Genomic DNA, 24,775 nt, shown 5'->3' on the forward strand with positions numbered 1-24,775 from the left:
TATACTCTGCGCAGTCGTGTATCGTCCGCCAAAGTGTAATAAGGATTTCATAAATGACTTTTCTGACTTTCTGTCCGGGATCATGGTGAAATATGATCGTGTTTTGATTTCCGGAGATTTCAATGTCCATGTGTGTTGCGAGTCCAAACCTCTGGTTAGGGACTTTTTAAATCTCCTTGATTCCTTTGGTCTCGTTCAGTCCGTGGCTGGCCCAACACACGAAAAAGGACACACTTTGGACTTAGTATTATCGTTTGGACTGTCTGTATCTGTGGATGAAATATGTGCAGCAACGCGTATCTCAGACCATTTACCGGTTCTGTTTACAACCTCCATCCCTTCCGCAGGAGTCGAATCACGTGCCCCTGCGCGTCGTCTGTGTTCGATTAACCCCTTGACTGCCTCACAGTTCTCTGATGCTTTTAATGCTTCTCCGATCTGTAAATTAGATGTGAACTGTGCTTTTAATGCTGATGAGCTTATCTCCATGTTTGATTCGACATGCACACTAATACTGGATTCTGTTGCTCCTTTTACGCTTAGACGCATCAAAGTTCTATCAGAGCCGTGGCTCAATGACTGTACTCGTGATCTCAGACGCGCTTGCAGGCGTGCAGAGAGAAAATGGAAAAAGGATAAACTCCATGTCTCCCTAGAAATCCTTCGTGCTTGCCTTTCTGACTACCAGACGGCAGTCAAAGCAGCCAAAACAGAGCACATTTCTCTGTTCATCTCCAAAAACAGCCATAAACCTCAGGTTCTTTTTAATGTCCTCAACTCGATCATTAATCCCTGTGATGTTTCTTCTATTGTCCCATCGACTACTCTCTGTGATAAGTTTCTTACATTTTTTATTGAAAAAGTATCTGCTCTTAGGCTAGCCCACACTAGTGCTACCCCAGATCCTGCTCCTTTTCTGTGCCCTGCTGTCCTCGACCACTTTGAGCCTGTATCCCTCTCTTCTCTCTCGGATGTAGTCAAGCACCTGCGGCCGACAAACTGCACCTCAGACAGCATTCCCTCTCGCCTTCTCAGAGATGTTTTTGATTCAGTTGGAGCAAGTATTTTATTACTTTTAAACACCTCTCTTACCTCAGGATATGTCCCAGCTGCCTTCAAACATGCCGTGGTTAAGCCACTACTTAAAAAGAAAAATCTCGACCCCTCCATTCTCGCAAATTTTAGGCCCATCTCCCAGCTACCTTTTTTATCAAAAGCCCTGGAGCGAGTAGTCTACGCCCAGCTGCAGTCTTTTTTAACCACGCATGGAATCCATGAAAAGTTCCAGTCTGGCTTCAAACCCATGCACAGCACTGAAACAGCTCTTTTAAGAGTTTTTAATGATCTGCTCCTAGCCGCCGACTCAGGTAGCCCAGCTGTCTTGGTGCTGTTAGACCTGACAGCTGCCTTTGACACTGTGGACCATAGCATCCTGCTGTCACGGCTTGAACAGTCCGCTGGCATCACAGGCTCTGCCCTTGCATGGTTCAGGTCCTACCTGACAGACCGTAGCTTCTCAGTGCAGCTAGGTGCCTTCTCCTCTGCCAAAGCCCCTCTTACCTGTGGGGTTCCCCAAGGCTCGATTCTGGTCCCCATCCTTTTTCTACTGTACATACTGCCCCTAGGTTCAATACTCACAAAACATAACATTCCCTTCCACTGCTACGCCGACGATGTACAGATCTATCTGCCTCTCAAAGCAAATGTCACACACTCACTACAGCAGCTGATGGACTGCTTAGCAGAGATAAAATCCTGGCTGAGCAAAAACTTCCTCAACCTCAACGAGAGCAAGACTGAGGTCATCTTTTTTGGACCGCAACCTCCAGCCTCTCCGGTTGATATTCTGGGCTCTATCAAAAAAAACATCCTCCCCTCGGTCATGAACCTTGGAGTGACCTTCACCAGCACTTTTAAATTCGACAAGCAGGTCAGCACCGTAGTAAAATCCTGCTTTTTTAAAATAAGACTATTGGCCAAAACCAAGTCGTATTTATCTTTTAAAGACTTAGAAAGGGTTATTAACGCCTTTGTAACCTCGAGACTGGACTATTGTAACGCTCTGTATGTGGGTATGGACCAGGCCTCAATCAAACGCTTACAGCTAGTCCAAAACGCTGCTGCACGTTTGCTGACTGGTCACAAAAAGCGCGACCACATCACCCCTATTCTGGCCTCATTACACTGGCTTCCAGTTCGGTTCAGAATTGATTTTAAAATCCTTTTATTTGTTTTCAAAGCACTAAATGGGCTGGCTCCGGCCTATATAGCTGAACTCCTCCAGCGCTACACCCCAGCCAGAGCCTTAAGGTCTGCTGACCAGCTGCTGCTGGTAGTGCCCAAGACCAGGCTAAAAACCAGAGGGCACCGAGCCTTCGCAGCAGCTGGCCCTAGGCTCTGGAACACTCTGCCCCTCCATGTGAGGTCGGCCCAGACCCTAGGGGTTTTTAAATCAAAACTAAAAACACACTTCTTCTCTCTGGCTTTCTAGTTAGAGCGGAGCACGACTCCTGACTTTTCCGTGTGTTTTATTCTTATTTTGTTTTTTAAGATATATCTGTTGTAATTTATTGTCGTTTATTGTGTTTTGTAGTAATGTGTTTTTATTACATGTACAGCACTTTGGCTCGACCAAAAATCGCTTTTAAATGTGCTTTATAAATAAAACCTGATTTGATTTGATTTGATAAGAAAGTGCAAGATGAAGATATTGCAAGGGATATAAAGCTGCCAGTAAAAATGCAGGAATACGTGACTATGAAAAAGGTTACAAATACTGTTGAGTGAGATAAAAAACTGCAGATTTGACAAATCAACTTGATGCCTCTTTATGGAGTGACGTCATCACTAAAACGTTCCCTTGCAGGTGGCAGAGACACGGCGGGGCTCGGGGGGAAAGGAGGTCCCTACCGGCTGGATGCAGGACACAAAGTCCACCAGGTAAGAAGCCAATCAGTTCACAAATATAACAATACCGTGAGCCAAAGATAATAACATAGAGGACCAAGAACTGAGCCTTGGGGGGACTCCACTAATAAATTAAATCCCTGTTAACTTCTGGAGGGATCCCAACTTCAGTCAAGTCAAGAACCAGCTGGAATTTAAAGCTATTCCCACCACCATACATCTTAATACAGTGGCGAGCCGTGACTTTTATACTTAGGCCCTCTGACCCCCCCCCCCCCCCCCCCCCACTTCCCTCGAAAAGAAAAGAAGAGTTATTACGTCACAGCATATACTTCAGCGGAATATCAAAACAACGGCCCGGGGTCCAAACGCATCAATGACAGCGACCCTCTACCACACAAAACAACACCTGTACATAACCCAATTTGTGTTCTTTGAAATCAAAAAGGATATTGCATTGTGTTTGTTACTTTCGTTGCAGTTGTGTCTTAAGTGTAATTTGGCTTGGCTTCCTATTTTGTGGACATGCTTTTATTTTGAAGGCAAGTTTAAGCTGTTGACAGGAATTTGTTGTTGCTATGGAAACAAGAAAAGCTTCACAGCGGGCGGAACTTGTCATAAAGTCTGCGATAATAAAACCCACCCATTTAGAGGGAAGATATGATTGGCCAATTGTACTGTCATTTGACATTACTCTCTCATTCAGTTACTATAGCGGGCCCTCTGTGAATGTACAGCAGGACCACCAATCAGCTCACAGTACTTCGCAGAGACGAGCTTCTTTCATTTAACCCTTCACATTCCAACAGAAACTGAATAGGCAGATTCGAAGGATTTATTTCTTTGGAAATGTTATTTTAAATACAATTAAATCAAGTTATTTTGGTAAAACTAATGAAAAATATAACAAAAAGAAATATTTAAAAAGAAAATATTCCAAAAAATATATTTTTTTAATGTGTTTAAATATTATTGTAGAATATCTTAGGCCCTCAGAGAGGGCCTAGAGGGCCCTGACAGCTCGCCATTGTCTTAATAAGGAGACCCAGAGAACGGTCTACCTCACCTCTTTGATGACGTCTCCGACGATCGATCATGCCTGAAGGATACGAGCTATAGTCAGTTCTCTCCCCTCCACCTTAAACGTCACACCCTGAAACCCAATTGTATTTATTCTGATGTAAACTGCTTAAATCACAACTTTCAGGAAAGAGGACAGGGCTCAGATTTAACTCATGAAATGCTTTTATAGCAGACATCGGATCAGAAAGTGTCTCAGCTGGGATTTGATCTGTGATGTTTCCTACCAGGTGTCCCAGGCGGAGAAAGACGCCGTCCCAGAGGAGGTCCGCAAAGCAGCCCGCGAGATGGGAGAGAAAGCCTTCAGAGAACGGTAGATAACACACACACCCACACACACACACACACAACACACACACACACACACACACACACACACACACACACACACACACACACACACACACACACACACACACACACACACACCACACACACACACACACACACACACACACACACACACACACACACACACACACACACACACACACACACACACACACACCGATCGGTCAGTCTGTTCTAGTTTGTCTACAGGTGTCCTAAGCTCATAAAGCCCTTTTTCTGTATTTTTTTATCTATCTACCTGACCTTATTTGGAAAATCATGAACAAATCTGATGTTTTTGCTGAAAAGCATGGAAAAAATGTGAGAACCTGCAGTAACACCTGCAGTGTTTTGCAATAAATGTATATAATCTGCAGCAACTATGACCTGGTTTTGGAAGTTTTGTATTTTAAATCTTACGTCAGATCCTTTATCTATGAAAGAGTTCTGTAAAGGCCGAAGCTACCATTGAGAAATGTCTGAATGTTCATCCTCCTTAACACAGCAGACCCGCTATGTACTTTCATAACATTTAAGAAAGACACAACAATGTCAAGCACGTGTTTAATCATGTTGTCTGTGATTGGGAAGTCCTCAGCAGATGAGTCCAGATAACTCATATCCAACATATTGTCTGCTTTAAATGCAATGTGTGTTTAGTCTAAAACATATCCAATGAAGTCATGTGCCTCTCCTCTCTCTGTGTGTTTCCCTCAGGCTGAAGGAGATCAATATGAGTGAGTACGACGCTGCTATGTACGAGCGGTTCTCCAGCGCCGTCAGCAGGCAGGTCCAATCTCTGCGCATCGTGCTGGACAGCCTGCAGGTCAGCATCACACACTGTAGCACAGAAACACCAGACAAAACAGAAAGCATTCATATCTAGATGTTTGGGTGGATTCTACGAAGTCTTTGTCATCTGAGAGATAAATAAACATGTCAAACAAACAACTGTTTACACCATATATGATACTAAGGTGTCAAGAAATACCAAACATTGTGTAAACAGTACAAAATTATATAGATTTTTTTAACGGGTGAGCATTTGGATTGTTCTCTTGTTTTAAGCATGCTATTTGGGCAAGACAATATTAAAAATATGATGGTATAGTCACTTAAAGGTGGGGTAGGTAATTCACTTCAGAAACACTTGTTGTTATATTCCATGGAATGCTCTTAACATCCCGATAGCAATGAATACATTAAATGCTTTGACAATAAATACATAAAAATATTTAGTCTGTGGAAGCTGTGGCGCTGTAAAAAGCACGACCAATCATCTGAGCCGGCCCGGCTAAAATAACTGGATGGCCTACCTGCCTGTCAGCCTTCCATCTGTGCACAAACTTATCTCGTGCCCTCATTGGTCGTGTGCGCGTTCGTGTGTGTTGGAGGAGGGGCTCTGTAAGGAAGTCTGAAGGAAGACGCAGATTTTTTTCGGTTGTGTACTTTCAAATTCTAGCGCACTTGAGCTGGTTTCTCCATTCTTACCTACCCTACCTTTAATTTTATAGTATATTTTCAATTTACACAAAAAAAAAGTTGTTCAACTTTATGATTCCAACACACCCAGCATGCATCAACCAAGATCTCCTCAAAGAAGCTCAAACAAAGACAGGAAAATCTAAACCATAATAATAAAATGGAGACAAAATCACTTCCTGGGATCTTGCTTATTGTTCTCTCAACCAATCAGGACGCTCCTTGGGGACAGCGCCCCCTCCTTCCTGGGGTAGTTTTAGGTCATCTCGACATTAACCTGTGAAGCCCGAGAGACCCCGGTACCGGGGCACTTCCGCAACATCTTGCAGGAAACAGTGTCTGAGGGCATGTTCATTTAATAAACTATGAATGTTTTATATCCCTGTAACGGGAAGAAACTCATCTAACTGATCATTTTTATTTATTTTTCAAAAGAAAACCCACAATGCTAACACTGAGCCTCTGAATTAGCAACGAGCGAAAAATGCCAACAGATTACTGCACCGAAAATCACTCACAAAACCTTATTATTTATCTTTTCTCCACATCCATGACATCGTTTCACATCGTGAGGTGACACAGAATCGATGGGTACCCTCAGTATCACTGAATTATACGAAATGGCGACGTTATAAGCAAAAACAGACATCAAAACATTTGACGCTAGGTAGCTAAAAATGCTAACAAGGTTACCTTGGCTCTGTAGTCTCTCCAAAGTGGTCTTCAATGGCATTAAAACGATAAAAACGCTGCTGAAGTTAATCCATAGGTTAATCCAATGTGTCTGTGTCCCTTTGAAATGATTTCTGATAATCCATGAGCAATGAGACGGATAATCCATGCTATTCCGTTTCTAGATGTCAGAGCTAGAGTGTAGCTTCACTCTAATGCAAAATTACATGCGCAAAGCCCCCACCTTTTTGTTTCACAATGAGTGTGTGTGGGGGACTCCCCCTTCGATTCTATTGGCTCTAACGGTCAGAAAGAGGTGTCAACCATCAACATCGAGCAAGGGGGGCCAGAGATATGGAGAAAAAAAACATTTCCACCCAAATCACCTCAGAGGTGGGGTGTTTTTGGCTAAACCTCTCTAAAAAGGTAAAATGTCACTTGTTTTGCATCAATCTTGATACAGGGTACTTATTATATGTTGTACTTTGGATTCCTAAAGCTTTTAGTCTACTAACCCATCATCCAAGGGTAGTTTTCACTATAAGTAAAAAAAATAATTTTTGGACGGACACTATAATTTACAGTTTTTTACTATGTAAAATCTGAATTTTCTTTAAAATAAAAAACATCTATATTGATTCTGACTTTTCTACATCCAACTCACAGGTTTATCATTACTTTGAGAAAAAAGATTATTAATTTAACCCTTTTAGAAGGGAAGATATGGTCATTTGTTCTGGGAATGTCATTTTCGAGCCTGAGACCTGAAAAACAGGCTCAGGGCTTAACAGGTTAAGGAATACAATCTAGTGAACCTGGCCGACAGAACATAAAAAGTTGAGACGTCATAAAATTGGTAGATAACAATGAGTTGACCATGTCATTATTAAGGTTAGATTTTCCTCCCTTTGTTTGAGCTTCTGAAGGGAAATGGGGTTGATGCATCGTGTGTGTGTGTGTGTGTGTGTGTGTGTGTGTGTGTGTGTGTGTGTGTGTGTGTGTGTGTGTGTGTGTGTGTGTGTGTGTGTGTGTGTGTGTGTGTGTGTGTGTGTGTGTGTGTGTGTGTGTGTGTGTGTGTGTGTGTGTGTGTGTGTGTGTGTGTGTGTGTGTGTGTGTGGTGTGTGTGTGTGTGTGTGTGTGTGTGTGTGTGTGTGTGTGGTGTGTGTGTGTGTGTGTGTGTGTGTGTGTGTGTGTGTGTGTGTGTGTGTGTGTGTGTGTGTGTGTGTGTGTGTGTGTGTGTGTGTGTGTGTGTGTGTGTGTGTGTGTGTGTGTGTGTGTGTGGGGGGTGTGTGGGGGTGTGTGGGGGTGTGTGTGTGGGGGTGTTTGTGTGTGTGTGTGGGGGTGTGTGTGTGTGGGGGTGTTTGTAGGTTTGTGTTTTCCATCCAGGTGTTTGCAGCCACGCCACCGTTGGCTTTGAACACGGACGTTGCTCATTGTTTGTTTTGGTCCTTTGAGCCCCGGGCTTCTTTCCCTCTGTGAGGATAATGGAGATTATACCAAGTCATCTTATTTTCTATCATACCTGAGGAGTGATGTGTGTGTTTTCAGGCCAAAGGGAAGGAGCGTCAGTGGCTGAAGAACCAGGCTCTGGGAGAACTGGACGACGCTAAAATCATCGATGGACTGACCGGAGAGAAAGCTATCTACAAACGCAGAGGAGAGCTGGACCCAGAGGTGTGTGTGTGTGTTAATACAGATGGTGTTCTTTGTGTTTGTTATTTCTGTCTATCATCTTTTTTTTATTTTTCAATATTCACAGATATTATAAGCATTATAAATACATAAAAAATATCTGATGCAAAAAACATACAAAGGCAGAAGCTAAAATAAATACATATTTAACAGTATTTTATGAATTCCTGGTAACAGTTTTAGGCAGTAAATGATCATTCTTGAAGTGTGAATATTGTTTTAATAGAAATATAATAATTATGTGTGTGTGTGTGCAGCTGGGCAGTCCCCAGCAGAAGCCCAAGCGTCTGCGGGTGTTAGCGGATGTTTCCGGCAGCATGTACCGCTTCAACGGAGTGGACAGACGGCTGGAGCGCTCCATGGAGGCCGTGTGCATGGTGATGGAGGGGCTGGAGAACTACGAGCACAAGTTCAAGGTGAGGCCATCACTACTAACACCATGACAGAAACAACGTGTGTGTGTGTGTGTGTGTGTGTGTGTGTGTGTGTGTGTGTGTGTGTGTGTGTGTGTGTGTGTGTGTGTGTGTGTGTGTGTGTGTGTGTGTGTGTGTGTGTGTGTGTGTGTGTGTGTGTGTGTGTGTGTGTGTGTGTGTGTGTGTGTGTGTGTGTGTGTGTGTGTGTGTGTGTGTGTGTGTGTGTGTGTGTGTGTGTGTGTGTCTGTGTGTGTGTGTGTGTGTGTGTGTGTGTGTGTGTGTGTGTGTGTGTGTGTGTGTGTGTGTGTGTGTGTGTGTGTGTGTGTGGTGTGTGTGTGTGTGTGTGTGTGTGTGTGTGTGTGTGTGTGTGTGTGTGTGTGGTGTGTGTGTGTGTGTGTGTGTGTGTGTGTGTGTGTGTGTGTTGCTGTGTGTGTGTGTGTGTGTGTGTGTGTGTGTGTGTGTGTGTGTGTGTGTGTGTGTGTGTGTTGTACTTGTCAATTTATAGTTTTATTACAGCCGTTACTGTTACTTATTATTTTTTATATTTCACATATATCAATATTTAAGGGATTTCTGGTCCATGAAATGTCAAAAAATCTATCTGTGAAAATACAATTAGTCCAAAAAGATTTGAACTTTATTCTTGAAAATCACACTTCTTACCATCATTTTCTGTTGTGTTTTGGTCCCTGATGCATAGAAAAACCATATACAAAAATATATATGTATATATCATCCGAAAGGCTAAATCTGACATTTTAAAACAACTCTTCTTATCCCGCAACAGCGATATGAATCGATAGATTGCATGAAGAAAGATTATTTTCAGAAAAACTTCCCTAAAACTTAAATTTGAGTAATTATGTATATAAGTAAATTATTTTTCTGTTGTGTTTTGGTCCCTGAAGCATATCAAAAACCTTACATACACAAATATATACCTATATATCGTCCAAAAGGCTGAATCTGACATTTTGAAACAACACGTTCTTACCCGGCAACAGAGATATGATTGGATGAGACACACAGACGCACACCACAGTAAATCTTTCCTTATTAGAAATAGCCCTGAAGGTCTGCAGGAGGCATGTCTGCTCTCAACACATTCACCCTGCTGCAGTGTGTGTGTAGTGTGTGCAGAGTGTGTGTGTAGTGTGTGTAGCGTGTGTGTGTAGCGTGTGTAGCGTGTGTAGTGTGTGTAGTGTGTGCAGTGTGTGTGTAGTGTGTGCAGAGTGTGTGTGTAGTGTGTGTAGCGTGTGTGTGTAGCGTGTGTAGCGTGTGTAGCGTGTGTAGTGTGTGCAGTGTGTGCAGTGTGTGTGTGTGTGCGTAGTGTGTTACGACGTGACGTTTCTGCACACCTTCAGCTTTACACTTCTCTACACATGCTATTCCTGGTGTCGATATAAGAGGGGGTTACACAAAGTTGTGCAACAATTAAATGTTGTTGTTGTTGCCACTTATGTTCATGTGTTACGATACATGTAACCTTTGTACTGTCTTTATTGATGTGTCTCTTACTTAAAGTGTTTTTCACTCTACGCATGTCCTCTAAAATGTACAGTACTAAAAAAAATGCACTATTTTCCACCACTGATGTTAACTTAGTGCTGTGTTTGCAGATGTGTCTCTTACTTTAAGTGTTTTTCACGCTACACAGGTCCTTTAAAGTGTTCTTAAGTACAGTACTTGAGAAAATGCATGTTGATTTCCACCACTGATGTTAACTTAGTGCTGTGTTTGTTGATGTGTCTCTTACTTAAAGTACTTTTTACTCTACGCAGGTCCTCTAAAGTGTACTTCTTAAGTACAGTACTTGTGAAAATGCACGTTGATTTCCACCAGTGATATTAACTTTGTGTTGGCAGATTTTTCTCTTAATTCAAGTGTTTTCTTTTCCACGCAGTACGATATCGTGGGGCACTCAGGCGACGGGTACGACATCGAGCTGGTCAGAGCGGATAAAGTCCCCAAAAACAACAAAGAGAGACTCAAAGTCCTCAAGGTACAGATTCATATCAGTCTGCTTTGTGACTGTACACCAGAGGCCTGTACTACGAAGCTGGATTTTCTCTTAGCCGGCTAACTTCAGGGAAATCTCGGGCTTTCCGGTCCTACGACGCTGGTTCTCTTTTTAGCGGGCTAGATCTCCATGGTAACTTATGCTGAGCGGCAAACCTGCTCCGGAGCAGGTTAGGTGGCAGGCTAAGAAATCAACTCAGTGAAAGCACCGCCTGCTGACCAATCAGAGCTCCGTGTGCGGAGTTTAAAGCGATCAATTCATATTACAGGATAGAGGAAATACAGAAAAACTGCCGTTGCAGGAAAGACGGCCGGCAAAAATCAACTGACTGTGTGAACGTGAAAATGAATAGAATATCCCCTCCCATCTTCAGAGCAATCTGACTATTATAACATTAGCGTTAAGAAAGCTTACTTAAATATCTGCCACGACATAAGTAACCGGATCAGAGTAACATTAAGTACAGTCCGCGGCACTGTGAGTGCAGACGTAGATGTGTCCCATTATCATTCATATCATATCACATCATAATGTATCATATATTTCCTTATCTGAGTCAGCTGAGCCGTATCTGGCCGTGCAACACTCACAGTGTCACATACTGTATGCAGAAGTATTATTTTAAGCAACACATTAAGTTGACGAAACACTCGAGTCAAATGTAATTAAAGTCAGATCGTGTCTTAGACGGGGCAGTGATTTCATAAACCTGTTAATGTACGCATTCAAACACTTTTTCTTTTACCAGCTGTATTCACCTTGCAGGTGCAGCTATGTGGCTTTTATCCTGGATAAAGTGTTTAAGTCATGGATGTTTAAAGTTTAACTTCTTCATATATGACTAATATTAAAGTTCACTTTTCATTCAGGAAGTATGACGCTGCGCTGTCAGTACGCTTGTCCGTGTTTGAGATTGGTCGAATGCTCCAAATACCACCCCTTTCATGTGAACGCGCACCTAACTAGATAGGACACGGCTGGCTTGAGCGATCCACTTGATAACCAGCGTCGTAGTACAGCTTAGCCAGAGCGCGTATGTTTTGGATTGGGCCAACCGGCTAACTCAAACATATCCAGGTTAGGTTGAACCAGCTTCGTAGTACAGGCCTCTGTTGTTCTCTCACACACACCCTGAAGACAGGGTTTGGTATTGATGCATTTACGGTATTTCCTTTTTTCCCTAGTTAACTGGAACATTTCCACAGTTTGTTGTTGTTGTTGTTGTTGTTGTTGTTGTTGTTTCCTCTGCTATGTAGATCTTTCAAATCTTTTGAATTTTTTTGGTAACTTTATTGAACTGACCCTCAAATATACATTTTCAAATCAGCCCATGAGTATCTGTTTTCTGCTTTTTCCCTTATTAACCACAAGATAGCCTTAGAACATTGGGTTTTTTATGCATAAGTTTTAATTTTTCTCTGATTTATAGCCATTCTGATAGTTATATAAATTAAATTATATCTATATTTGTTGAATAACCCTCTAAGTACATTCCTCACAGTAGTTTGAAGCCTCTGGTACTCCATCTTATAGCCAAACGTCTCCACCTGTGATGCCTAAATGGTTTCTACATCCTTCTCTTTCTCTCTCTGCAGACGATGCACGCTCACTCTCAGTTCTGCATGAGTGGAGACTTCACTCTGGAGGGCACAGACTCCAGCATCAAGGAGTTAGTGAAGGAGGAGGCAGACGAGCACTTTGTGGTCGTGCTCAGCGACGCTAACCTGGAGCGATACGGCATCCGGCCCGAAAGATTCGCTCAAGTCCTGACCTCCGACCCCCAGGTCAACGCCTTCGCCATCTTCATCGGATCCCTCGGAGATCAGGCCGAAAGGTGAGGAGGGGGAAAGAGGAGATGAGGTTGTGGGTAAAGTAGAGGGTGAAAATTAGGAAGGCTAATGAGGAAGTGTGAAGAATTAGTGATAGGGTAAAAAGCCAAATAAGATAATGATTACAGCAATAGGAAGAGAGGAGAGAGGAGAGGGGGAAAGAGGTGAAGAAGAAAGGTGAGGAGGGGGAGACAGGGTTGGTGGACTTAGGTAGAGGGTGAAAATAAGTTAAAGGCAAGTTTACTGTAATAGCATGTGTCAAAAAACAAAGAAAAGCATTAATAGATAAAATAGCCAAGAGAATACAAATTAAAACATTTTTATAAAAGACAATAATGAACATAACAATGCAGTGTAAGATATGAATGGCTATTTAATTTAAATAAATAATAGGCAGCGGCAAAATTAAGGCTTCAAATAAGCACAGAAGGAAATGATCAGTGATCGGGTTAAAAAACAAAATACGGCGAATACGGATAATGATGACAGGAAGTGGAATAAAAACAAAAGGAAAGGGAGAATAAGTATTAAATGAAAAGAGGCCAAGAAGACTGGACTAATGCTGTTTCTCATTCCGAGTATATCTGTACTACATTTTCTGTTTCGAGTGCATCCAATTTCGTATATGGCTAAACTAGCTATAATGACCTGGATGCTGCGCTCATAACGGCCCAACATGTTTCACTTCTTCCACTAAATCATTGCCTTCTTGTCTGCGTAAAATAATTGTATCTTGAAAACACAAAACTATCTAAAATACAAGTCGTACATGTGTTTAATTTACTTTTTAATAAACGTACTGCCATACTGGTCTCGAAAAAAAATGGCACTGTTAATTTGATAAGGTTAATTGAGCAGTCTGATTTGATATCGAAAAAAAATCGACTCCTGAACAACAACAAAAAGCCCGCGTTTTATCCAGTTTGTACACAACGATGGAGAAACTTAACAAGCAGCAGTGGTCCACTGAAGAGACCAGCTCCCTACTGGGAATCTGGTCTCCCGAAGAGGTACAGAGGGTAGCAAAACGAGTAGCGCTTCAACACAATCGGCCATTGTTGTTGTTGTCGGTGTGAGCTGTGAGGGGTTTCTGCGCGGTTTGGCTTTATGAAGCAGGCACGCAAACGGTTACGTCATGACGCAAACGATGACGCAATGACGCAGCACCAGTCGGACTCTGGGCGGTGTGAAAAGAGCCGGAGCTAAACAGAAGAACCGGTTCTGAACCTGAAAAGCTCTAGCACGGAGCTTGAACCGGAGCTGCTGACTACGTGGGTAGAGTCACGAGATTCAAACACCTTCAGGAGGAAAGTGACCTGTTCAGAAACAACTCATGACTCTGTGTCGTCAGTGGAGTCAGATCAGGAGAGGAAGAGGAGTAAAAGAGAGGCCTCTGACCTTTAAAGATAGAAACAGGAGGAAATACTCAATCAGAACAGTAACGAAAGACAGTTAAATACTTATTTACATAAATGATTACCAAACCGTTTGAGACCCACTACTTAGACTAAAGTGAACTATCTAAACCCTCAGAGAGTCCTTTACCTCAGTGAGCTGCAGTTATCAGCCTCTCAGTCTGACAGGAGAGGACTCTCCCTCCACCTCTTTCATAACAGCGCCTAGCACGCTCGTGAACTGTTAGCGCCGGAGCCTCGCAACGGGGAAACTGTGGCGCGCATCATTTTACAACTAAAGACACAGCTATACAAAAAACGCAGCATGTGCACGTCTCATGTGCACGGCTCTGAGAATCTGCCTTGGTACAAAGTAGCAGTGAAAACATGGGACGGAGTTTCATTGATTTGGGCATTCTCTCAATAAGCAAGTGGAATGGATTTGATAATGAAGCACTGACACAGCGCTCTACAGAGAGCGGCGAGTGGATAGACCGATGCACGGACTTTCCGCATAGTAAAAGTGGGGGGGTCTAAACTAATCATTTTAAAAGTGGGGGGGACTTGTCCCACCCTCATATAATGGCTGTGTCGCCCATGCTATCTAGCACCGATCCACCCAACAAACAAGCTCTTGTCCGTTTTTTGTCTTTTGAAACGATTCTGTAGCCAGTCTCTGTTTCTAACCTCCCATCTTTTTGCTTTTTTTCCGTTTCCATTCAGACTCCAGAAGACCCTTCCAGCGGGCAGATCCTTCGTTGCCATGGACACCAAACAGATCCCCCAAATCCTGCAGCAGATCTTCACGTCTACGATGCTGTCCAGTGCCTGAGACTGACTTCTTATCTCACGCAATAAAAAGAAACTCAAAATCATATCTGCAAGCACGGAGAAACCTGTCAGACTTAAAACCACTTTCTGTATCAGATCATTTCATTTGATCTGAGCTGTATCAGAGCTGAAGACTCGCCTTTTAAGTACATTTTTTATTATCTTACAGATGGCCATCAGCAGAATCTAAGTGTTAGCGTGACAGAGTATAATGTTTAGCAGGGTAGCTACAGTGACATAATGACTGCCTGGAGCCTGGCTCAGACCCCATGTGGGGATCAAACGCTCGCCATAACCTGTTAACACCAACACCTGACCGACAATTGGACGTGACGAGCGGTAATAACTCGGCTCCTCTGGAATGCTGGGATTGTGAGTCGGGAATTTCCCACCTGACTGCACAGGCTCTTTAAAGGCAGCCGCTGTGTGTGTGTGTGTGTAGGTGTGTGTTCCCCCTCAACATCTATGTCAACATGCTCAAGCCCTTTTCCTTCCTGGCTGCCGGATAACAAAATGATGTATGCTGAATCGAAAGTTAGCATTACATCATAATCGCAGAAATGTATATAACGTCTATGACACCTACATGTTTTGTTCAGCAGGATACTCTCCATATATTAACACCACTAGATTAAAAAGCTAACGTTAGGCTATAAAGGAACTACAGCACGGTCACATGACTTCACGTCACCACCGCTAAGCTAAAGGTGGCTAATGTTGGGCTATAAAGGAACTACAGGACGGTCAAATGACTTCACGTCACCCCCGTGTTGAGTTGTGTGTGTTGAGAGATAAACTTCCCACAGACCTGTGTTTTATTGTATTTCTGCTCTCTGACTTCATGCTGTGCAGTCATTCATGTCAGTGGTTCCTCACAGCCTCGTGCATCCAATACTGTGTCAGATTCCCCTCCGGTTGAAATACTCCGTGTCTGATCAATGTGATCAATACAACAGCCTGCATTGATCCTCTCTGAGTTTTCACACTTTGACCCTCTGCTCTGTTTGTTGGAAGGAACTAAAGTAAAAACATGACTGTAGATATTATTCCTAAGTCATGTTTGCAGTTCTTCATGATTGAGAACGTACTGTATGCATTTAAAGTGATTATCTAGATTTTGAATTATTTTAGCCTTATTTAATTGTACATTTGTATAACTTATACATAATGCAATGTATACACTTTTAATAAATCATGTTAACATTGCTCCGTTGATTCTCCATGTGTGTGCTATTGCCTGATTGATACTCATAATAGAAATGGGTCATTGAAAGTGCATTACTTTATATATTTAGTTTAGGCAAGTTATTTTGATATATTTCATATTTGACGTTAGTAAATAGTCTATCTGTCTGCATGTGAGGCTCACAAAGTTGCGTCATCATTTGTTGTCATTAAGCCAACAGGAAATATGTTGCACTTAAGGGAATTGGGTCTCTAAAGTCCTTATAAAGTCCTTAAAAAGAACTTGATTTTGATGAGTAATAAGATGTGTGAACGCTAATTACTACTGTTAAAAAACTGTGGCTCAAAAATCTCTAGATTTGATCATTTTGAATTTTTCAAAGCTTATAATTGGGCATTTTAAGCTTTTATAAATGCCAAAATCATATCTCGAACTCGTATATAAAAATATAAGGATGGTGTGAGAACAAATTGTTGTGTCACCGACACACCCCCAGCTCGCCACGTCACGAGCGTGATGACGAATCATCATTTTTTAAGGAAATCGTTTTTATCTTTTATTATAATTACTGTGAAATGTATTATGTTTTTGTCATTATTACAACAAATACACACTTGCAACTGATAACACTGGCAATGATTTTATATTTATGAGACTATTAAAAAAAAGATCATGCTCCAAATAAGTGGGGGTCCAACGCCCACTACACCACTGTTAACGACCTAATCATGCTCCATAATCCAAGTTATTACAAGCAATGTGTATTTTTAAAGAGATAAAGACATTTTGAATAACAACCAGTGGCGAACCGTCAGGGCCTTCAAGGTATTCAGAGAATACCCTTGAACACTCAGATAAAACAAACAAAAAATCGATTTAATTATATAAATAAAATGAATAAGAGAAGAGAATTGTGTGAGAGAAAATAATCGTATCTGTGTTGTTGATCTGTAATATTACAATCCTTCAACCATGGTATTCTATATCCTTGATAGAATGCCCTGGCCGTTGCACTGAACGAGAGCGTAAGTTTGGATTGACAGTTTGATCAACCAATCATATATTGATTTGTAGCCAATGGGCGTGTTCTTTCAGAGTTTCCCTCGGTTCCAGGTTACTCTACAGCACATGTGTCAAACTCAAGGCCAAAAGCCAAATCAGGCCCGTGATGGATTTAATTTCGGTCCGCAGGATAATTTGTAATTACTTTTAGATCTGGCCCGCCGGTATATTGCACGCACACCTTCACTCAATCCTGAGGGTTTCCTCAGCTCAGAGCCTGAGCCCAAACATTGATGAACTTGCACCCAGGATGAGATGCCAAGTATCTGGCTTGAACTAGCATCACAGAGCAGCAAGCTGAGTTTCAATGGATTCCTTGTTTCCTTCTGCACTTTTTTTCTTGCGACAACAGGGCATGTTTAGTTTTTTCTTTGAGGGAAATTGTTTTTCTGAAGCTGTTGTTGGCCTGTGGAAAAATGTAATCATAAGAAATGACTCTGGAAAAGCTGCAGATAGAGCCATAAGAAATGAATGCAACTGATTATTTAATGTTTAATGTTGTTTTTATAGGCAATAATTTAAGCTTTGTTAGTTCCAGGTTTAATATGTGCAATAAGTTCATTTCAATAAGTTTTGCAATAAACATTGAACCTGTCTGGCCCTCGACTAGTACCCATTTTTTTATTTTGGCCCACTGTGTACTGTGAGTTTGACACCCCTGCTCTAGAAGGCCCGGTAGTTCACTGGCTCGAGACAGAGGGTGTTTCTCAATGCCGAGGACGCTTCCTTGGTAGCACATGTACCTCCGAGTCAGGTCCTTCAGAAGTGAGGCAAGAATCCTTCCTAGCCTCGGAAAACAAAGAATGGTGGAACAGGTGTGCAGGTGTGCGTCATATGCGAGGCCCCGCCTTAAATGGAGCGCGATTTCCGCCAAAGATTTGGAAATTGGTCCGTGCGCAAAGCATTGTGGGGATTTTAAGAACGCGGAGAATACACATGTGCAGCCTCGAGATTTCTCGCTACGAAGGACGCCGGGCTCGGTAGAATTACAAGGAGCCTGGACATTGGAACAGTCCTTCAAGTAACATGTAATGTCCTTCGGTGGCACTCGATGATGTAGCATCAGTAGTTATACATATGCTGTTTCAATCACATTAGTATGCATAAAAAGTGACAGGTGCTGTGACAGGTCACACCTACTACTACTTATGCTAATGAGCCCCTTTGATATGCTAATGAGCCCCTTTGTTCGAGGTGTTATCGCGTGTAGGTGTGATATCACAGATAGGTGGGATATCCTTTGATGTGAGGGGGTGAGGTGTTGTAACATGTAGGTGTGATATTCCCCCTTGAAGTAGATCCTTTGTTGTCTAATCTAATTAGCCTTTGATGTCTGCCCTTTGTTGTCTAATCTAATTAGTCTTTGATGTCTGCCCTTTGTTGTCTAATCTAATTACCCTTTGATGTCTGTGCTTTGATGTAAGGGGGGTGAGGTGTTGTAACATGTAGGTGTGATATCACACCGACATGTTATAAGCCTGTGATGTCAATCTAATTAGCCATTTGATGTCTGTCCTTTGATGTAAGGGGGTGAGGTGTTGTAACATGTAGGTGTGATATCACACCGGCGTGTTATAAGCCTTTGATGTCAATCTAATTAGCCCTATGATGTATGTCCTTTGATCAGTGTTTGTAACTAGTGTTAAGGTAGTCTCTTTGAAGTTGTGTGAGACTGTCTCGCACCCCGTCCTCCTCCCACCCCGTCCCCCTCTCACCTCTTCTGTCACCCCCCTTCCTTTTGCTGTGATGTCAGAAGATAGAGGTGGGGGTGGAGTTAGGTAAACAAAGAAATCCGTGCAAACTAGATAAAAAGCCAGTCATTTCCACTCACCAAGTCACCTAAACTTTCAAAAAAGATAAATGGCAAAGAGACGCATCGATATGGGTTTAATCAGTGAGACGCCTGTGACAACTTACCGCCATCCGTCGGGAGGGCCAGTCAAGAAACGGATGCAGTATCTGTGCCGTGTTCAAACCCCTCCGTCTGAGGCTCTTCATGAAAAATGGAGGCTGGAAAATGGAGATGTTTGGGGTTATGTGTTCAACTATATGGCGAATGAACTACATTTCTACAATCTGAAGAATGGAGAAACTTATGGACCCGCAGTGTTAAAGCGACGTTGACCTCAACAGATTGGGCTGTGTTAACTCTGGTGTCTTCCAGAGATCTCCGTGCAACCGTTGTATCAGAAAAAGCAGTGCATCAAGAAACCATCATGGATGCATTTTGGAGTCGTTCAGGCATCGTACGTGCAATGTCCATGAAACCTGCATCAAAAAGCAAAGAAACGCAAACTGTGGTCTGGATGTGTGAGACTGTCTCCCATCACCCCCCTCCCCTCCCCTCCCACCCCTCCCCTCCCCCAGCCTGTCACTTCCTGATTTTGCTATCAGCCATTAATTTTCACTCACTAAGTCACCTAAGACTTTTATTGTCCTCTCTAAATTAGATTAGTTTTAATATGATTTGTGTTGACTAAGGATGTTCTCTTTAGTTGTATGGCTTGCGAACTAATGTTTAATTACTTTATTAACTACAACAAAGTTTCTTTGAGAGGAAAATAATCATTTAAAGATCTTAATGACCCCATGGTATTGTCTTTTTTATTGTTTAATTACTTTATTAACTATAAGGAAGATTTACTGGTGTGCTTCCCTAGATGATGTAAATAGTCTAAGTGTCATGGTAGGGGGACATTACGGAACTCAGGAGTCCGCCCTTTTGAGGCGTTGTTAACATTAATGCTTTTTGCTTTTGTTTTTGTTACTAAGATAATTTTTAGATACACTTTTGAAGTGAGCAACACTTTACAACTGGTAGAAAGTTAAGTACTTTGTATGGAATTGGGTTTTCTTTAGAGCTGTTTTCAGTGAGACAATGCAGTTTTTTGATAATTTTAAGTTTCAATTTTCAAGGCTTTATGGCATATGCCCATTAGCTACAGTGTAGATATGTCAATGAAAAACATAGGTCACAGGCTCCTCCAACAGTGCAACAAATATATATAAACAGATAAAATACTGCAATAGAATGTTTTGATATGACAGATTTGTGCGTAATTCTCTCACAAAGGAACTGTAAGATACACGTTTATGTATGGAAAAATGTATAACTTGGTAAAATATTCATTCATTTGTAATGAATTGAGTTTCTTAAAGAATCAAACTCTAAATGGAGAGTTTGTGATTTTAACACTGTTTCGATGAAACAATGCAGTTTTTGATAACTTGACTTGACGAACATTACTTTTTTTAAATATATGTTTTTAGATGCTTTACTTTGATTTCTTTCATGTTATTTTAACACAACATTACTTTTTTCATATTTTTCAACATACTGTGATATTTTGTTTTTCTCTCCTTTTAAACTAACTAACAACTAATACATTCAATATTACGACTTTTTGCGATATTTTCAACAAAATATACTTGTACCTTTTTTTTTTTTTGTAGGGCTTCAGGATATTTGGCATGTCATGCATAAAACCGGTGTCATCTTCCTGAAACGGACGTGCTGTCCTTTTTACAAACAAGTTATTTTTCTGCTTCTTCACCCTCTGAATTTTCCTCCCCCGTACCTCTTCCTTCAGCCATCACAACAACAATCAAGTCAGATCTGTCAAATTAAACACCTCTTCCCAAAGCGTGACTTCCCTATTGAGGGAGTGGGGCAGTAGGGCCTAACCCGATTGGCCAAATATACTAACATGCAGAACGTATGGTATGTTTGAAAAAGACTAACCATCTATCCAGTTCAAGCTGTCTTTAAGATGTGACATCGCGCTCTGACTTTTTCCCGTAAAATCGTGACAAACTATTACTTATTCTTAAATTTGACCTCTTGCTGCTTGGTTGAAAATGATAGATGAAAAATAACTTTTTAAAAAGAGTCAAACAGCGAGGGACATTATACGGGTGAAAGAAACTCTAATTTCTACAGATGACTCCCCCAACTCAACGCAATAAGTCCCACCCCACTCAGCAAATCATCCAAAACTAAGGACCCCACTAAGACGAACAGATTTTCTTTAAGACTGTGACTCTTAAAGGCACTCTGGGATTTTAGTAAGACACATGCAACATCTGAAACATCTGCAACACATGCAACATCTGAAACACATGCAACATCTGAAACACAGGCAACACAGGCAATACATGTAACATCTGAAACACATGCAACATCTGAAACACATGCAACATCTGAAACATCTGCAACACATGCAACATCTGAAACACATGCAACATCTGAAACACAGGCAACACAGGCAACACATGCAACATCTGAAACAGTTTTTCAAGCCTTATTGAAGAAACGAGGTATTGCACATTATGCAACAGCCAGTGACATGAAGGCGTGTGTGGTAGAGAGATTTAACCGTACGCTGAAAACTAAAATGAGGAGGTATTTTACAGCTAAAAAACACTCATAGATACATAGACGTCTTGCCTGAACTAATTGAAAGTTACAATAATAGTTATCACCGAAGTATTAAAATGACACCACTGTAGGTGACAAAGGAAAATGCGGCTCAAGTGTTTCGTAACCTGTATACCCCATCTAGCCATTGTAAAAAAAGCTGCTACGAAAATGAACTGCAGCATCTGAAACACATGCAACATCTGCAACACATGCAACATCTGAAACATCTGCAACATCTGAAACATCTGCAACACATGCAACATCTGAAACACATGCAACACACACACACACAACACACGCAACATCTGAAACACATGCAACATCTGAAACACCTGAAACACATGCAACATCTGAAACATCTTCTCTTACTTTTGGATACAGTTTTATGTTTGTCAACTTTACAACTGATAGAAAGTTAAGTACTTTTTCTGAACAGATTTTCTTTAAAACTGTGACTCTTAAGGGCATTTTAGTAAGACAATCCAGTTTTCTGGAAATAACTTAATTGATTTCTGTTTTTCTCCTACAAAGATACTTATAGTTACACTTTAATGGATGCAAAACTTTATAACTTGGTAAAATATTCCCTAATTTGTAATGAATTGAGTTGCTTAAAGAATCAAACTCTAAATGGAGAGTTTGTGATTTAACACTGTTTCGATGAAACAATGCAGTTTTGATAACTTGACTTGACTAACATTACTTTTTAAATATATGTTTTTAGATGCTTTACTACTGTGACTCTTAAGGGCATTTTAGTAAGACAATCCAGTTTTCTGGAAATAACTTAAATAATTTTTGTTTTTTCTCCTACAAAGATACTTTTAGTTACACTTTAATGGATGCAAAACTTTATAACTTGGTAAAATATTCCCTAATTTGTAATGAATTGAGTTTCTTAAAGAATCAGACTCTAAATGGGGAGTTTGTGATTTAACACTTTTTTACTGACACTAGGCAGATTTAGCTTTTTAGGTCAGAGGGTGAATACAGGTATACTTGGTCATAGTATTTGGGGTGAGGGGAGGTGTTATCACGTGCAGGTGTGATATTCCCCCCTGTAGTCGATCCTTTGTTGTCTAATCTAACTAGGCTTTTGATGTAACACATTTTATTTTCTTAAAGACTGTGACTCTAAAAGGCAAGTTTTGTGATTTTAACACTTATTTACTGACACTAGGCAGATTTTGGCTTTTTTCTCTTGCCAAGATACTTTTAGACACACTTTGAGGTATGCAAAACCTTAAAACTAGAAAATGAAGTACATTGTCTGAATAGATTTTTTCTTATAGACTGTTTCTCTAAAAGGCAAGTTTGTGATTTTAACACTTATTTACTGACACAAGACCGATTTTGACTTTTTTCTCTTTTCTTGTGTTACCAAGATACTTTTAGATACACTTTGATGTATGCAACACTTAACAAAAGGGTATAATATGAAGTACTTTGTAAGGAATGGGGGTTTCTTTAATACCCCGTTTTTTTTTAAAAACACTTGTTCAGTTAAACAATGTAGGTTTTCTCTGATATTTTAGTTATTTTCAGCTACCAAGATACTTTTTTTTTATACACTTTTATGTAGGAACATTTGACAACTGGTAGAATGTCAATTATTTTGTAACAAATGTATTTTCTTAAAGACTGTGACTCTAAAAGGGAAGTTGGTGATTTTAACACTTTATTTTCTCTCCCGTTGTCTTTCACTTACTTTTTGGATACAGTTTTATGTATGACAACTTTACAACTGGTAGAAAGTTAAGTACTTTTTCTGAACAGATTTTCTTTAAGACTGTGACTCTTAAAGGCACTCTGGGATTTTAGTAAGACAATCCAGTTTTATGGAAATAACTTAAATTATTTTTGTTTTTTCTCCTACAAAGATACTTATAGTTACACTTTAATGGATGCAAAACTTTATAACTTGGTAAAAATATTCATTAATTTGTAATGAATTGAGTTTCTTTTTTGTTTTTCAACATACACATACACAATGACTTTTCCATATATATATTTTTTCTGACCACTACAGATGGAGCATCTTATTTCAGACAGTTTGAAACGCAAGGGTCGTGATTGGCTCGTGCACAGTCCGTGATCGGCCCGTGATCGGTTCGTGATGAAGAGCCGGCCCCCAGTCTGACTTGATACCGCCCCCGTGATAAATACATTTAATTATTGTGAAGCCAGCTGCAATGGATCATTGATCCACCAGGGGGTGCAGTGGGGTTCCACACTGGAGCTCATGTGAAATCAACTTCGATACAGTAAGCTGGATGTACAGTATGTCTGGTACTAATGTATAGCGGATCTTTGTTAAGATCCATATGTCACGGATAGGATCATAGTCTGTGCTAAATAAGACATGTAATCATTTACAAAACATCACCATGTTGTTATTTAACAAAATAATGTTGTTTAGTCGAAAAAAACGAACGAGAGGAAATGCAGCCGGCTCTCCCGATTTTTAATCCTAATTTAATCATCATCTTCACCACGATCATTTATGTTTATGTTCGCCGAATTGACATGAAATCACTGACAAATATGAATATTCTGTATTCAACTTCATTAAAACGATCAGGACACTGGGTGTTATTTTTCCCCACAATGAGAAATAGTCAGAAAAGCAGAAAAAGAACACTCCAAACCGAGAGATGAGTTATTAACATCACTATTATTTAACAAATGTTTTTATTGGGTTCTTTTATTTGGGGTTAAGTATAGGTGAATTGCACTAATGTGGGAAAGATCGTGATGTCTCCTCCGATCTGCTTTATAATCTTCGTTCTCCCGCTGTGTAGATTGGGGGACCGCCGTCCTCTGTCTTCAATGTTCGACATCGCGTGAAACAGAGGATTTCGACATTCTGTATTCCTTGCTTACTTCCTTAAACCTTTTCTCCTCCTTATCTCTTTCATGACTTTTTATTTAATGCTTTATAACAGCTGTAATAGTTCGTTTAGAAATCCTAGAAACACTTTTACGGCAGCTCTCATTTACGTTAACTCCTTCTGACGTCATAGCTACCCACGTATAATATATAAACAAAGTCTTGGCTTTCAGAATATGAAACTTTTATTTCCAAAATCACACGATAAATACATTTGTGAAGCTTGTAAAGGGAAGATGACAGGCACCTCTCACTCGCAATCTGCTCCTCCGCAGCGCCGCCCACCTCCCTCCGGCTGAAATTATGAATGTACAGTAAGGCATAGTAATCATAGATAACACGGCAGGGTCCGTTACAGTTTGTTTTCATCTGATTTCAAATAAACAAAGTCTTGGCTTTCAGAATATTAAACTTGTTTCGGCAAATTTAGATGATAAATACAACTATGAAGCTTGTAACGGCATAATTACTTAAACGGAGAATGGAGTAATTTAACGTTACAGCAGGCATAACAACAGCCGGTGTTTATTGTATTATTATATATAGTTGTTATTCATTTGTTTTAAA

At 40.8% G+C, this 24,775-nt stretch overlaps 1 protein-coding gene across 1 annotated transcript in view; it reads left to right on the forward strand.

Moving 5' to 3' along the window:
• vwa8 (von Willebrand factor A domain containing 8) overlaps positions 1–15,316 on the forward strand; it is a gene marked incomplete in the record, with an annotated part of 121,664 nt that extends 106,348 nt beyond the window's left edge. Inside the window, 8 exon segments of the mRNA XM_034147112.1 lie at positions 2,867–2,940; positions 4,218–4,300; positions 5,035–5,143; positions 8,020–8,145; positions 8,421–8,579; positions 10,480–10,578; positions 12,192–12,430; positions 14,543–15,316. Of these exon segments, the coding sequence (XP_034003003.1) occupies positions 2,867–2,940; positions 4,218–4,300; positions 5,035–5,143; positions 8,020–8,145; positions 8,421–8,579; positions 10,480–10,578; positions 12,192–12,430; positions 14,543–14,651 (998 nt within the window).
• Between the last annotated feature and the right edge of the window lie 9,459 nt (positions 15,317–24,775).

The sequence above is a fragment of the Trematomus bernacchii genome, unplaced genomic scaffold (assembly GCF_902827165.1).
Source record: "Trematomus bernacchii unplaced genomic scaffold, fTreBer1.1, whole genome shotgun sequence".
NCBI lineage: Eukaryota > Metazoa > Chordata > Actinopteri > Perciformes > Nototheniidae > Trematomus > Trematomus bernacchii.